The 15,906-nt window shown below is 42.8% G+C and overlaps 2 protein-coding genes across 2 annotated transcripts; both read left to right on the top strand.

The window, feature by feature from the left end:
- Nucleotides 1–71: 71 nt before the first annotated feature.
- ndufb8 (NADH:ubiquinone oxidoreductase subunit B8) lies at nt 72–2,739 on the top strand. Its single transcript, XM_071907867.2, has 5 exons — nt 72–178; nt 446–572; nt 796–895; nt 1,346–1,501; nt 2,577–2,739. Exons 1-5 carry the CDS (start codon nt 88–90, stop codon nt 2,667–2,669), a joined length of 567 nt encoding a protein of 188 aa, XP_071763968.1. The 5' UTR covers nt 72–87; the 3' UTR covers nt 2,670–2,739.
- Nucleotides 2,740–2,984: 245 nt separating this feature from the next.
- Nucleotides 2,985–14,838, top strand: sec31b (SEC31 homolog B, COPII coat complex component). The gene is made up of 27 exons (XM_071907682.2): nt 2,985–3,081; nt 3,880–3,988; nt 4,132–4,255; nt 4,964–5,159; nt 5,276–5,371; nt 6,128–6,268; nt 6,598–6,740; nt 6,842–6,941; nt 7,053–7,214; nt 7,474–7,626; nt 7,723–7,953; nt 8,062–8,136; nt 8,252–8,344; nt 8,461–8,578; nt 8,741–8,919; nt 9,050–9,176; nt 9,373–9,518; nt 9,659–9,832; nt 9,933–10,085; nt 10,207–10,399; nt 10,489–10,890; nt 11,098–11,136; nt 11,769–11,827; nt 12,419–12,544; nt 12,628–12,747; nt 12,883–12,954; nt 13,209–14,838. Exons 2-27 carry the CDS (start codon nt 3,910–3,912, stop codon nt 13,386–13,388), a joined length of 3,681 nt encoding a protein of 1,226 aa, XP_071763783.2. The 5' UTR covers nt 2,985–3,081; nt 3,880–3,909; the 3' UTR covers nt 13,389–14,838.
- The last annotated feature ends 1,068 nt before the right edge of the window (nt 14,839–15,906 follow it).

The raw sequence follows: 15,906 nt of genomic DNA, 5'->3' as shown, positions 1-15,906 counted from the left end.
CCATATGAATTGGCCGTTCTGTCTACCCATAGTTCCAATCTTGCGCATGCGTATTTGTTGTCAGTCAGACAGCAGCAGCCAGTAAACATGGCTGGTGTTGGTTTCCGACGGTGGGCCCAAGCTCTTTCTAAAGGGAAAGGGCCTGGCATGTCAGCGCTCCTATCGGGATGTAGAGCAGGTTAGTAGTTTATTAGCCTTTGACCATGCTGTGTGATACATACGTCTGAAGATATGTCTCAAATGTTAAGTTTCAGCCCCTGAATGGACATAACCTTGACATGCTAACATTAGCTTACGCTAGCTAGCGGCCACCGCTGTCCTGTGGCTGCAGAACGTCAGATAGAATAACGTTGTTGTTACAGCCTACTGCTTCATTTGCTAGCTTTCTACAGTTGACCTGGTAGATGAGCTTCTGTATCCAAATGTCCCATTGTCCGTGTTTCAGCCTCTGGTGGTACGAAGGATAGTCTTCCTGGTCCATACCCCAAGACCCCAGAGGAGATAGCTGCAGCAGCAAAGAAGTACAACATGAGGGTCGAGGACTATCAACCACATCCCGACGAAGGCGAGGGGTGAGGCTGATTTTGAATAGCCAGTCATAGCAGTTTCAACCGTACTTTTTTCTTTGTCATACGTTGTTGTACGTTGACATGTAATATACAACTTGATCATGTTGACTAAATGCTTGTAGTGTTCTGTCACCTGTCACCACTGTGTAAATCACCAGCAGCATACCAGCAATTGATTTCATAGATAGTTACATACCATTAATGTGTGTATTTGTGCTTTTTGTAGCTATGGTGATTATCCAAAGCTACCAGATAGATCTCAGCATGAGAGAGACCCCTGGTATCAGTGGGACCACCCTGACCTGAGGAGGAACTGGGGAGAGCCGGTAAGAGAATGATGACATTATTACATGCTCCAAGATACATTTACTTTTGTGTTCCCTTATATTTCCAAAAATGATCTATATATGATTGATATACAGTTCATAACATTTACCACAACATTAAAGAGACATACTGTAACACCCACATCACTTTGTATCATCGTAATTGGCGTAAAAAGCTACAATGCCCTAGAATACCTAGATGTACCATTGTAGTTTTAATGACACAACTTAACTTTTGACATTGCTTATATCAATAATAAGAAATTGATAATTCTGAGGTACATCATATCCCTCTGAAAGGGTACTGTACTGCTGGTAGATATTTAGGCAGTGTTCAGATCCACTTGATTCCACAGAAACACCAGTCAATTTAGATGGCAAAATAAATAGTTTTGTCAATATGAGATTGCTCCTGACAATTAATCAGCATTTGTTCCCTCTTTTTTTAAGATGCACTGGAATTTCGACATGTTCATCAGGAACCGTGTGGATACCTCTCCCAGCCCCGTTTCCTGGTCCACAATGTGCAAACATCTGTTCGGTTTCTTCGGATTCATGATGTTTATGTTCTACCTTGGGGAGGTATTCCCAGCATACCAACCTATTGTAAGTACAGACAAAAGCCAGAATAGTTTGTTCACCTTACAAAATGTATTTTAATGGGTGTTAAATACCATGTCATCATAATTGTCTTAAAAGCAGGGGATGCTGCTTTGATGGAGCTCACCACTCTGGCTTGTCATATCAATGTTTTTTTTGTCTGTTTGCCTTGTCTTCGAATAATCAATGTTTCACCACCTTGCATCTTCTGTTTCTCTATATGAATTTGGAACAATTGTGATTGGGGGAATAGCTCAAATTCCACCTTGCTCGACTTGATTGTGCTGTAGCTTGATAGGGTAATATGGAACTATTAAGTTAATTTTATCAGACCTAACAGTGGCATGTTATGTTGGCTTTCGTCTTTGCATCAATTTGGGCTGATAGCTGGACCCATTATTCAAAATATTTCAATTGTGAAAGAAAACTGTGGCTGATTCATCAGCAGGATCAAGGAGCTACCATCTCTGCTGATGTGCTGGTACTTTCACTCCTCCACATTTTCACTTGTTTTATAAATAACAGCACATTCAAGGGCAGTTCCTGATCAACTAATTGTCATCGACATTTGGACAACTTATTGAATCATCCGTATAACTGACAAATCTATAAAATTGCATTTCATGCAAATCTTGTGTTTTTCAAAGAGTAATGCATATTTGTGAATTCTGTTGTGATTCCAGAGAGAGTTTTATAACTTTCCACGAAGGAATTGCTGCCAAGTGTTACTCAACGTTAACAGGCAACCAAGTAGCCATAGTATATTGTAGGTGGTTACTTACGAACAGTGACTATGACTTATTTGTATCCAACGAAGTCTGGAACTATGCTGACAATATTTGCTCTTTTGTGGTTGTGTCCCCTCATCATTATTTGGAATCACTCCCAGTTAATCTGCATGAATATTTAATTATTCAGTCACACCGTGAGTAAGAATAGGTTAAGATAAAGGGAAGGGGTCTACAAAAGAGTTGAAATGCTTTGTATTTTAGTGCTGTGCCAGCTCAAGACAAAATGCTTTTACTGTGTCCTTCATTCAATGACATGCACATTTTCATTAAATCGTTTTTCTCTGTTCCAGGCACCGAAACAATATCCCTATAACAACCTGTACTTGGAGAGAGGAGGAGATCCAGAGAAAGAACCTGAGGAAGTCAAACATTATGAAATCTAATGTCTAATAACTGACTCTACTTCTATGTATATATACTTCTGTCATGAATAAAGACTTATGTTAACAGTTATGTTCCTTTCTGTTGCATTTTTTTTTATTGTGGATGATATTGTGGATTGATAACACACTTGGATGTTTGATTCTTTTTTAAACATTATATACATGGAAGATATGGGATTTCTTAGATCCTTTCATTAGCACACGAGTGAAAGATGAGAATATGTTTTCTTGGCAACAGTGTAACGGGTCACATTAGGCCATTAACGCGCACCTATTGCCCATGTCGGCCACCGTAGAGACCTGACAACACAGCAAAGCACTTTGGTCGGAGTCTGCGGCTTAGCTGCTAGCTTGGCAGTAGCTCTACAGTTTGTTGTTGGTTAGGACAGTACGACTGTGATAAACAACTGACGTGAGTACATTATTATAGTCAAAGCCATGTGAATCGGTTTGATTGGCGTTTAGTGCGTCTGATAAATAGTGTAACGTATCTGTTGTCTGTGGAACAAGGCCAACAGGAGATGTAGTTAGCTCGCTAGCTAACATTAGTTATCGGCTCTGACTATTAACTGGAATTGTGTGGCCAGTCAATGGTTGAGAGTGACAAGATGGAATGTTAGCCTGTATGACTTCTTCTTGTGTGTTGGCATGAACAGAGAATCAGTGTTCCCTTCAAACTATTTTAGATACGTTAGCTATAAAGAAGCTGTTCATCCAGGTGTTATGTGTGTAACGTTAATAGCGTAGCTAACGTTAAGTCGGTGTAATGTGTTGCGAACGGAACCGTCATCAGCTCATCTCACAAGGCTGACGTTAGCAGTTGCGAAATGATACAGTTGAAAATAATTTTCAAGCCGCTTAGCTTTAACGTTATATAGTTTGTGTCTCCCCTCATAATTTCACAATAAAGGTGATGCTGGCATAATGTAAACATTCCTAATATTGTGGCAATTGTGGTTAACAGTTAGCGTTAGCTAGCAATTCCAGGGAATAGTTGGAGTCACTATGTCAATATGGGTGGTACCCTGTTTCATGTTGATGTAGAAGACAGGCATACATTTATGCAAATCACATTCCCTCACATTTCGTCTCACTTACTTTAGAGGTATTTAATACATTGTTTTGCTACATTCACATTGCTAGACTCATAACGACTATGTGAAGGAATAAATTGTCCATGATATAGTGGAGTCTGTGTTCCTCTATCCAGGACTCTGATAGTATACACCAGTAGAGGAAGATGAGGCTGAAGGAGATCCAGAGGACAGCCCACCAGGCGTGGAGCCCTGCCATGCACCATCCTATCTACCTGGCCTTAGGTAGCTGTCATATTCCAGTCTGTGTACCCTGTTTCAAAACACATGATGTTTTACACAGCACTTGTTCCTAGATGTGTATTTTTTAGTTAGGCCTACAGGCTGCAGATTGCTGATTTTAACTTGTAGTTTTGGTCAATAAACAGGCACCTCGGCACAACAGCTTGATGCCTCTTTTAACACCACTGCTGCCCTTGAGATATTCGAGGTGGATTTTTCTGATCCCTCTCTGGACATGAAGCTCAAGGGGTCACTGCCCACCACAAACAGGTGAGCTATTAGAGATTATACCATAACAGGAATTTATTGGCAATATTGTAACGGGTCAAATTAGGCCACTAGTTCACTACCAATGCCCATGTCGGCCAACCGTAGAGAAGTGACAACATGGCAAAGTACTTTGATACAGGATAGTACTAACTCAGCATGCTGCTTTTTTCCACGAGATGCTTTAATTCAGCAGTCATAATGTAGAAAACATCCTCTAAACATGGTTGAAAACTTGTCAGCTACAAAGATTTACCAGCATTTGGCTAGTGACCAGTGTTAATTTCACATCCTGATACTAATGAATGGCAAAAATTAGGTCAGTCAGTCAGTGTCAGACGCTTCACAGTGTACTATCAAACTTTGTTAAACTTTTGCACTGGAGAAAATCATTTCCACAAGTCATGTCTGTTCTTTATTGAGCAGTACCTAATTAAAAAAAGAAGTAAATGATCCTTGGCTAGAAGGGATACATGTGACTCTAACCTTACCTTTACCTTTAATTTTTATCTTATTACCTCTTCTCTTTATTATCTTCTGTACTTATTTTTCCCTGGTACTGTTCTGCCAGTTGCTGCTGTGGCACCCGGATTTCCCCAAGGGGATTAATAAATTGATATCTTATCTTAAACAACTGCTCTTAACTGGGGCCATGGGTATGTCATTTGTAACAAATACTTGTACTCACGGTATCACCTTTATGTTCCATAGGTTGCACAGTATCGTATGGGTGAATTTTGGAATGGGAGCAGACGGTTCAGGAGGGAGACTGGTTGGTGGCAGTGAAAATGGCACATTAACAGTATATAGCCCGGAAGCCATAATGACCTCTGGAGCAGAGGCAGTAGTGGGACAGTCTGACAAACACACAGGCCCCGTCCGAGCGCTCGATTTCAACCCTTTTCAGGTAATGTCTGCGATCCTGTATGTGATGAGAGATAATTTAGAAAGGACATCCCATTGTTTTCTGCTAGTGGTTCTGTACTGCAAAAGTTCATCTTTCTCACTTGATTTCTCTTCCAGAGCAATCTCCTTGCATCAGGAGCAAATGATTCAGAGATATACATCTGGGATTTGAACAACTTTAGCAACCCAATGACACCAGGGGCAAAGGCACAGGCAAGTGCATATTTACATGTTTTAAATCAAACTTTTATGGTAAAATATGATTGGACAATCATAAGTTTTATGAAGTTCACGGTGGTGGGGGATGGGTTGATTTCTTCTGATTTTGATTCTGACCCACATTTGTGCTTGAAGTCAAAACAGAAAATAGAAACCACAATCCCCAACAGGAGTACAGTATGTTGAACAGTTGTCTCCCTGTTTCCTTACCTTTTGTAGCAATGCGAGGTAAGAAAGAAAGCCACAAGAAGGTTTTGTTTGTGGTTTCCATTTGGTGTGTGGTGTGTGTGTAACCGCTTTGGGATAATGGGAATGATAATGCCTTGTCACAGGGACATTTTCTTTTACAAAATGGTCATGTCCCAAACAAGTCATTCATTTAAGAATTTGAAAAAGTGCTATAAGCATAAGCAACTTTTATAAATATATGATTTAACACGGTGGCCTCTTTGATATAGTGGAAATGATCGGTGTGTGTATAGCACTTACTGCCATGGTTATGATCTAAATATTTATCTAGCAAGCTACAATAGGTGTGTGCACTTACTTAGATTTGGCATGTGTATTTCTGATCCTGATCCCATATCGGTGTCAGCAGTTGGCTCTTTATGGCAATTTAAATGTTCAGCACTAACACTGCTAGCATGGCACACAAACTGTGGTTGCATCATTTGAATATCAGGCATCTGCCCGTCTCACACTCACACAGGCAGCCTTGTTTTGTCAGTAACAGTCCTTCTCCCCTTTCAGCCCGCTGAAGATATCAGTGTCGTGTCCTGGAACAGGCAGGTTCAGCACATCCTGGCCTCTGCCAACCCCAGTGGGAAAGCTGTTGTCTGGGACCTGAGAAAGAATGAGCCCATCATCAAGATCAGTGACCACAGCAACAGGGTTGGTGGCTTTAACTTTGTCCCTGCTGAACACTAAAAAGGCTACTAAAAATTAAAAATGGAAGACTAAGACAAAAAACAGCCGTAGTATTAGTGAGTGAGCAAGTTTTACATTAAAACTCTAAGTCTACTCACACAGTCATTAATTTGACCAGTAATTATTCTTGGGAGGTAATTTTTTTTAGCTTACCTGGCCTTGGCAGGTGAGCCAAGAAGTTAATTTCAGACACGCTAACGTTTTAAAATGACTATTGTTCCTCACCCAATATGACGCCCTGTAGAAAATCCCTCTCATCATTGTGTATCTTAACTGTTGTGTGTGTGTTCTAGATGCACTGTTCAGGAATGCTCTGGCACCCTGATGTGGCCACCCAGTTGGTGTTGGCCTCTGAAGATGACCGCCTTCCAGTCATCCAGATGTGGGACCTGCGTTTCGCCACATCGCCCCTCAAAGTCCTCGAGAACCACACAAGGTAAGGCTTTAGCAGTTCGCCATATATATCATGCTAATCAATGTGTTTAGGTCATTTAGCAGGACCGGCCTTCTGTTCATTTAATCCTATTTTCTTATTAGGGGAATTCTGTCCATATCCTGGAGCCAAGCGGACTCGGAGCTCCTACTGAGTAGCGCTAAAGACAACCGTATCCTCTGCTGGAATCCAAACACAGGAGAAGTATGTCCCATTAGGAGCTGTTTCTTTATTACCCCTCAGTTACCTTACATCATTACTGTAATATTATAACAATGCCACGGATCCTCACATATCTCATGTCTCTCGTTCCAGGTCATTTATGAGCTGCCAACAACCAACCAGTGGTGTTTTGATGTCCAGTGGTGCCCCAGGAATCCAGCCCTGCTGTCAGCGGCCTCATTTGACGGCAGGATCAGTGTCTACTCTGTGATGGGAGGGAGCTTGGAGGCTCAGCAGCAAAGCACCGCTGATAAGGTAGTGGCTCTCGTACCTGTGGCTTTGCCTCCTTTTAATCCCTAAGGCCATGTGCTGAGAAATGTGGGTGTTTGTCAGTGAGATCATGCTGGTGTGAATGGATTAACACAGACACAGATTAACATGGATTAATCAACATGTTGTCATGGACACATGTATGACTTGTAAATCTGAAGATAGTTAAATGACTTAGTGGGATGATCAGAGATAATCGTCTGAGTTGTGCTTGTTTTATTAAACCTTTGTGTTTATTCAACAGATATCCTCCTCATTTGACACAATGGATCCCTTTGGGACAGGGCAGGTGCTCCCTCCCCTACAAGTTCCCCAACCTGCAGCACAGGCCACCATAGTTCCCCCTCTGAAGAAGCCACCTAAGTGGGTGCGCAGGCCAGTGGGGGCTTCATTTGCTGTGAGTGCAACTTAATATAAAACTGTTAATGGCCATGGTAATGAAGCAGCATTACTATAAATTTTCTAAATGAGGTGCTGGTTTCTTGTGTTTCAGTTTGGCGGGAAGTTGATAACCTTTGAGAACCCCAAGCCGGCTCCAGTGCAGAGCCCCCAGCCCGTCCCCAGACAGGTGTTTGTGAGCCAGGTGACCACAGAGACCGAGTTCCTCCAGCGCTCCAGGGAGCTTCAGGCGGCGCTGCAGTCAGGCTCCTTCACCAACTACTGCCAGGCCAAGATCCAAAACGCCGCCTCAGACGCTGAGCAGGACATATGGAAGTTCCTTCTGGTGGGCCTTGCATACTCTACATATTGAGACATATCATTGGCTCTAAATCTGTCAATTAGTGTGGAACTGTTACTTTTCTAAGCTAATTCACTGCTTCAATTTTTTCAGGTAAATTTTGAGGATGAAGCCCGTGTTAAATTCCTCAGACTTTTGGGTTTCAGCAAAGATGAATTGGAGAAAAAGGTATTCTGTCTCTGGTTTGCATGTAGCAATGTCGGTAATTAATATCTAACATTTGTAGGCAGGTGTTTCTAAATGAAATCCTATCTTTTAGTTATAACACATTGTGTTAATTCAGATTTCAAAATGCCTGGGGAAGAATTTGCAGCCCAATGGACATGGAGTAGATGCCAAAGATTTGGCAGAAAAGATGCAGCTGCTCTCCACTGAGGTCAGCAATCCTGCACGCTACCAGTTTATTCTTTAATCCATGTGGTCATTATTTTGTATTTTTTAAATCTTGCTGCTCTTGTTGCCTGTAAAATATTCCTTTTTCTATTTCTTCAGAGGTCTGATGAAGCGAGTGCTGCAGCTGAAATCACGACTTCAGGTTCTGCTTCACCATCAGACTTCTTCAGCCAGATTCCAAAGGAAAATTCCAACTTCCAGATCCCTGTTTCATCTGGTAAAATTCCCCATTTATGACACAATTGATTATACTATTACACGTTAGTCCACTGTTTGGATATCTTTGGATATCTCTCTTTGTTTTTTTCCATAATTGCGAATATAACTGCGGCTCGTGTTGCTTGGTCAACGGCTCATGCCCTTTTTTGTTCTTTTGAAGATACTGACGGTTTGATAAGCCAGGCGCTGCTGGTGGGTAACTTTGAGGGAGCGGTGGACCTGTGTCTGAATGACGGCCGCTACGCTGAAGCCATCCTGCTGTCTATCAGTGGAGGAGAGGAGCTGCTCAAGAAGACTCAGCAGAGATACCTGGACAAGCAGAAGAACAGCATTTCAATGGTAAGAGAACCGATGTCTCATAAAACCTGTTGTTACAGTAAAATTTAATTCATTCAGTTGGTACAATCAGATGGGAATAGGTGTTTTAGAGGTATATAAGTCAATTTAATTTTCCCCCCTCCCACACCAGCTTATATCATCAGTGGTCACCCAGAACTGGAGAGACATAGTGCAAAGCTGTGAGCTGGACAACTGGAAGGAGGCTCTCGCTGCTCTGCTGACCTACGCTCACCCTGAAGAGTTTGCTCGTCTGTGCGGTAAGTTGCTCAGGAGTGTAGCAGCACATTAATCATGCTATGACTTGTTTTGCCTCCAGGTGAGTTGCACCTTTTCAGTAGTACTTGTTTTACTCGCCTTCTAACATGTCTACATCTGTACCCAACCCCTCTGTTCCCCCTGTAATCCTCCCCTTGTCTTCGTCGCCCTTCATTCTCTCCTTCTCCTACTTGGTAGACACCTTGGGGGCCCGTTTGGAGGGCGAGGGGACAGAGAAGCGCTGCCTGCAGGCCTGTCTCTGTTATATCTGCTCTGGGAACATTGAGAAGCTAGTGGAGTGCTGGGCCCTGCAGAGGGACTGCTCCTCCCCTCTTGTTCTCGAGGTATACCGTTTTGTAAGGTTTGATCTAGGTTATGCCATTGCCCATTTTGACCTGTCAAAGTCATTATAAATCAAGCACTGCTTCATCTACAGTTGTAAAGTTAGTTTTCAAAACTCTGACTGTGTGTGTGTGTTTGACAGGATCTGGTGGAGAAAGTGATGATTTTGCGCAAGTCAATCGAACGCCTTCGCAATAGCGAGGTGGCAGTCCAGAGCCCTATCCTGGCAGAGAAGCTAACTCGCTACGCCGGCATACTGGCTGCAGAAGGAAGCCTGGCCACTGCCATGACCTACCTGCCTGAGAACTCAGACCAAGTAAGAGGCATAGCAGCCAGCCTCATTCCAAAATACTCAAAAGTCGTGGTTCTGCTTTCTTTGACTGAATCACTTTGTGTGTTTGCATGTCTCTCTCCAGTCTGGGATCACGATGCTGAGAGACAGGCTATTCCACGCTCAGGGAGAGGCCTCCGTTGGACAGCAGCCTCCCGGCCCCTTCAACAGAGTCAGCGTGCCCACAACCAAGTCCACTCCTGCTGCTCAGACACCTGCACAAAAAGCACAAATTATGGTATTAATTCCTCAGTGATTGAACGCAAAGTTTGTGCCCCTCCTATGTTATTATGGGTGTTAGGAAATTTCTCTAAGACTTGCAATTAGTGACGATGAGGCTGTGTTTGTTTCCACCACAGGGTCAGTACCAGCCTGGCCCTCCTGCCCAGATGGCTCCAGCTGGGCAACCTCCTATGCCATCGGTTTTCACCCCACATGCTGCTCCTACAAACGCCGGGCCTGGCCTGCCACCCTCCTCTCATGTACTGCCGCCCAGCGCGCCCCGCCCTACCATACGGCCTTCCTACCCCCAACATCCTGCTACTGGTTCAGGTTTGACAATCATCCATTTGCATACTGCTTTGACTAAGTTCAGGTTGATTTGATTTGACATAATAGCACTTACTTGTGTCCTTCCCCAGGCTTCCCTCCTCATCAGCCATTCCAGCCCCAGCCTATGCCTATGGGTGGACCCTCAGCCTTCCCTCCTCCAGGTCCTACTATGCCAGCTGCTAACTTATCAGGACCTTCACTGCCGTCTTCGTCGTCTACCCCCGGGGGCCTGCCCGCCATGCCCAGCCCCGGTGTGCCGCCGACGGGCTTCATGCCCTCCACCTCTTTACCTTCAGGCCCCATGCCTGCCAGCTCGCAGCCCGGAGCCCCGGTCCCCATGTACCCTGGGGGCTCTCACAACCAAGTACCTGCACCCCCCATGGCAGCTGGCCCGTACACCCCTCTCGGGTCCGGATATCCCCAGGGAGGCCCCGGAGCTCCTGCTGTAAAGCCCTTCGCTGGCTCCGCCGTCCCTCCTCCTCCTCCTACAGGTAGATCACATTTTAATCACTTTTTAGTCCAAAGCAAATCATCATCACAATCGTGTTCATTCCATTTGCTATTTCAGTCATGCTCATCAAAGAATTGTCAGTAAGATATTCCATTTCCAGATACTTAAAGACAGATCTACACATGGAATATGTTGCTAATGGTTATTATTCGCTCCTATTCAGCTGTCCCCCTCATTTGACTTTCAGGATACTTTCCTTGGCTGAATTTCCAGTGTGACGATCAAGGTGACAGGGTTAGGGTTGGATATGGCATAAGAGTGCACTGAAAACATGTATGGTAATGTTTGCTTGTGCAGCCACATGCTTGAGGGAAATGTAGTGACTTAAGAGCTGATATGTTTGTATGTTGGCTATAACCACATGGTGAAAAAATTACAAAGTCCAGGCTTGAATCAAGATGGGTTTTATTTTGGATCATATAGTCCGGCTCCTAATGAAGATAATACATTTTTTATCACGCGTTATTAACACTGCAAATGAATAATCAATTTTACAGTATTTGCAAATATTAAATTGATTGTATTTGACATCTAAATAGGTCTATTATGAAGTACGAATTATGATTCAACAGTGGTATACCGTTAACCTACAACTGCTGTTGAATAATTATTAGGATGCTGCCTGAACATTGCCATATTTTCTATTTAGTTTCTGTGTTCATTTAACTGCTGGAATCTATGGCAAATACATCCGTTTTTCACCTTTTTATGTGCTTTTGCCATGTAGACTAACCTTGGCTCAAAGAGATTGTCTCATAAAGGCTGATCTTTGGCTGCTTGAGTTTGACTAGAGGAGTGGCTGTTGGCAAAGGTCCAATAGCTGAGTTTCTTTCTAATTCTGCCTTTGTTCTGATTCAGGATCTCAAGATGGCTGGAATGACCCACCAGCAGTGCGAGGTGGACCCAGGAAGAAGAAGGTAGTCCTGCATCTATTACTTTTACAAATCCCTCCGTACCTCACTCTGTCTGTTGAGATGGACAGGGAGAAACTCAGAATGTGTAGATGTCTCCACTTTTCCAAGGTTCTACTGACTCCTGGGCTAAGTTTTAAACACCTGGCAACATAATGTGACATAAGCACATAGTTATATGTACATTGCTGTCACTAACCTTTGCATGAACTTCACATTAATGCGTTAAATTGCTAAATACATGACATGGTTTGCATCCCCTAAGATACATGGTATAAGAGCCTGCTGTGCAGTTGTGCCAGGTATAAGTTAATAATTCAACCCCTCTCAACAGCTCAGTTCAGTAACCCAACCTATCATGCATCCTTAATAATATATTCATTCTAAATTATTCTTAGTAGTATTATATAGCATATATAATATACTGAAGTATTAAATTTAGCGTAGCATGATTGGATAATTGTAATTTGATTTTTCTGAAATGACAATAGGCAGGGAGGTAAGACAAGGTCAGTATCTCCTGAACACAGCTGTCTCAGGAGGTTCAGTGCCCTCAGTGTTTTGTAACCCTCCTCCTGTGCTGCTGTGTGTACGCAGGTCCCTGATAACTACACTCCACCAGCCCCCATCACTGCACCTGTGATGGGATTCCCAGTCGAGGCCCCTCAGCCCCATGACCACGCCCAGGTCCCCCCCGGGGCCCCGCAGGAGCCCAGCGTGCAGGTCGGTGTCAGACAGGGGCTGTTGCTGAATGGCTGTTTTGTCAGCACACTGTTGTTTAAGTATTTCTATACTTTTTTCTTCAGCTCCTTCAGCAGCTGCCAGCAGAGAGGGTGGAGCAGAGGGAAATCCCTGGTGAACACATGATCCTCAAGTCCACCTTTGACAGCCTGGTGCAGCGCTGCCAGCTAGCAGCAGGAGACCCTGTAAGTGTCAAAGCCTGCTAATCATGTGGCATCATCCAGCTTTGCATGGTGTTGGCAATAAAGCCTGTACTGATTAAAGGAAAAAGTTGGTGTTTTGTTGGATATGAAATAAAGAAAGAAATATTTCCTTTGCAGCAAACAAAAAGGAAACTTGATGATGCAGCCAAACGCCTGGGATACCTGTATGACAAGCTGAGAGAACAGTCGGTAAGGAATTGTTATTTTGGAAAGGATTGTTTTCATTGGCTCAGTTTAACAGAGATGAAGTTGCCTAGTACAGCAACTTCCTCTCTGATACTTGGTCATAATAAAGCAATCAGTGTACAGTATATTGAGCAGCAAGTGACCCAGACAGCCTCCCACCTGTAACAAAACTGTATGATAGAAACCTGCCTTGATCTGGAAGAGGGAGCTGGTGCCTCGCGGTAACGTTTCATGTAATCTCTCTGCCCAACTCGTAGCTTTCTCACAACATCCTGGGCGGGCTCCATGAGATCAGCCGCTGTGTGGCGAGCCAGAACTACCAGCGGGGCCTGGAGGTCCACACCCAGGTGGTCGGCAGCAGCAACTTCAGCGAGATCTCCGCCTTCATGCCCATCCTCAAAGTGGTCATGACCATCGCCAACAAGCTGGGCGTCTGACCCCGGTGCAAACGCTCACCAGACTTCAGTGTTATGGATCATATTGTTATATATGTATTTATTTCTTTTTGAGCTAATGACATGTGCTTTGATAATAAGAATAATTACCGATAATATTGCAGATTGTGGTATTCACTATGTATGCACTCCTTGCTAAGGACTCGGCCGACTTGGCCGACGAGGTGGAATTTCCCAGAGGAGGATCGTCATTGTTGCTGTGGTAATTTACGATACGATGAATGTTTTCTGAAAGTAGTGATTCTGTGTAATTTTGAGAGTGGGAAATGTTGATGTAAAATACAAAGCAGTGATGCTGCGATGTTTGAATCAAGGCTGTGGTTGTGCAAGTGGGTGCACTTACACCATATACACAGTTACATATGATTTTCCTCTCACTTTGGCTGTAGTCGATCCCGTTGGACAATTTTAGATTTCATAAATGTAGTACCTCCACTGCAGAAGCAAATATCTTAAACATCTGGGACCGAACACTACTACATCCAAGGTAAGGTTGAAAATCATGTGAGAATAAAAATTTGGGGTGCACTTTATATCATCCATCTGTCGGTGTACTTTGTATGGGAGAAAAACAAAGTGCGCTTCTCTGTCCTCGTGCTCTCTTTACTGAGAATGAGCCATGTCAACATGCAACAGTTTCAGGAGACTGAGATCAAGAAAGAACATTTTGAACATACTGTATGTAACATAGTACTGACTCGGTCTCTCCGCTTAACAGTTGGTGTCCAATTAAATGTGCCATCGGGGTTTTTGGGCCAAAGCACTGCAACAGAATGTAATTCAGTGGTCTTTGTTGAGTTGCTGGAATTTTTTTTTTGTTTATTATTTTGTGTTTAGTTAACCCTATTAGCACAGTGCTGTTGCCTGGTGGCTTGTGTGACTGAGCACCTCCTCTGTTACCCTCTGACCTTTAGTGTGCATGCTTCCAATGTTAACTCCAACTGCTGTTATTCTGACTGCTGAATTCACAAGGCAGCTCATGAACAAAAAAAGTCACTAATTTCTGTTGCACTGCAAAAGATTTTACACCCCCTCACCCATATTAAATCAGCCACTCCCATTGTTAACATATGATTTTAGTGATTTCTCTACCCAGGCTACATCCTATCCTTTTTTTAAACTCCAAATTACTTGTCAATCCTTTTTGATCACACTCGTTTTAGTTTAGAACATGAAATGAAACTTAAAACAAATGTATTGAGAAATAGAAAATGAATTGTGTGGAAAATGGATGTGGTATGCTGAGGTTTGTGAGTAGTTTGTGGCTGGACATGAGCTGGAGAGTCTGGGTTTAAGCATAATATCACATGGCAGCAGAAGGCATTGAAGTGCCTCAGTGCTCATTTTGGTTGCACAGATATTTATACAATCCATGTTGCTTACTTTATTCATTTTCTGTACCTTTTTCAAATAAAAAATCGCTTCAAAAGTCTTCAGAATTAATTAAATTCTCAAATCATGATATAAATTAATTCCATATCAGATGTTTAAATTTCAAAGAGCAAATTTTGAATACATAGCAGCAAGCAAGTAGACTCTATATGTATTTCACGTTAAGTCGTATAAAGCAGACCACTGTCTTGGTACTAATCTTGCTATATCTGTCATAGTGTTTTATATTCTAGACAGTTTCCATGTATGCACAGTAGGTGGCGCAATTATGCCGTAAATCTCCAGTTAAAAAGTTTGTACTCGACGAACGAATAATGTTGTCTTCAAGTGCTGCTCGTAAGTTCTTTCTTTCGAGGTCGGAAGTTGTAAAAACGACTTGTGCATTCGTGTGCTGTTGGTTGGAAATAACTACAAAATGGATCCTGTAACAAAGATAGACTGTGAAATAGAAACATACAACAATATAAATTATATAGACCGCCATACAATAGCATACATGACTTTTTCCATCAGTTGTTGACAGGGTTTCCATCATAGAGATATAACACATAGTGTTATATCTCATAACGCATAGTGTTATATCTCTATGGTTTCCATCTATGGTTTCCATGCTCTCCGCCCACACTCGATAACACGGTGCTGCGTTCAACTCATATGGAAATAATCTGAGCGATTTGACGACTCGAAGCGCCGATTTAAAAGTGTTGTCGACTCATTTGAAGCTGTCAAACCCCATGACTGAGGGTTTCTGTGCATTTTGTTTGCTCTTGGTATTAATTAGTCGCAGCTTTTCCACACTTAACACACACATGCACTGTGTAAGTGATACACTGGAGCTTATGTTTTACAACAAACCAATGCCTGCCATGGCATTTTCACGGTTTCAAATTCACATGAGAATTCAGGAAATCAAAGAAATTGGAGTCCATCATCAGATCAAACCCCGAGCTCCCAGGTAGTAGAGAGTGTGGCAGCCGACAGATATCAAAAGAAATGTATTCCATTATGTGTTGTTTGGCATCCTGTCCAAATAGGTTGCTATTTTGTATATTTATCTTTTCACTTTTTGTTTAACTTTAAGTTGTAATGCAGTTTTGGGGCATCGTAT

This window comes from Centroberyx gerrardi, chromosome 20 (assembly GCF_048128805.1).
Source record: "Centroberyx gerrardi isolate f3 chromosome 20, fCenGer3.hap1.cur.20231027, whole genome shotgun sequence".
Taxonomy (NCBI): Eukaryota; Metazoa; Chordata; class Actinopteri; order Beryciformes; family Berycidae; genus Centroberyx; species Centroberyx gerrardi.
Note: the sequence above shows the minus strand (reverse complement) of the source record. Positions and strands in the feature narration are given on the sequence as shown.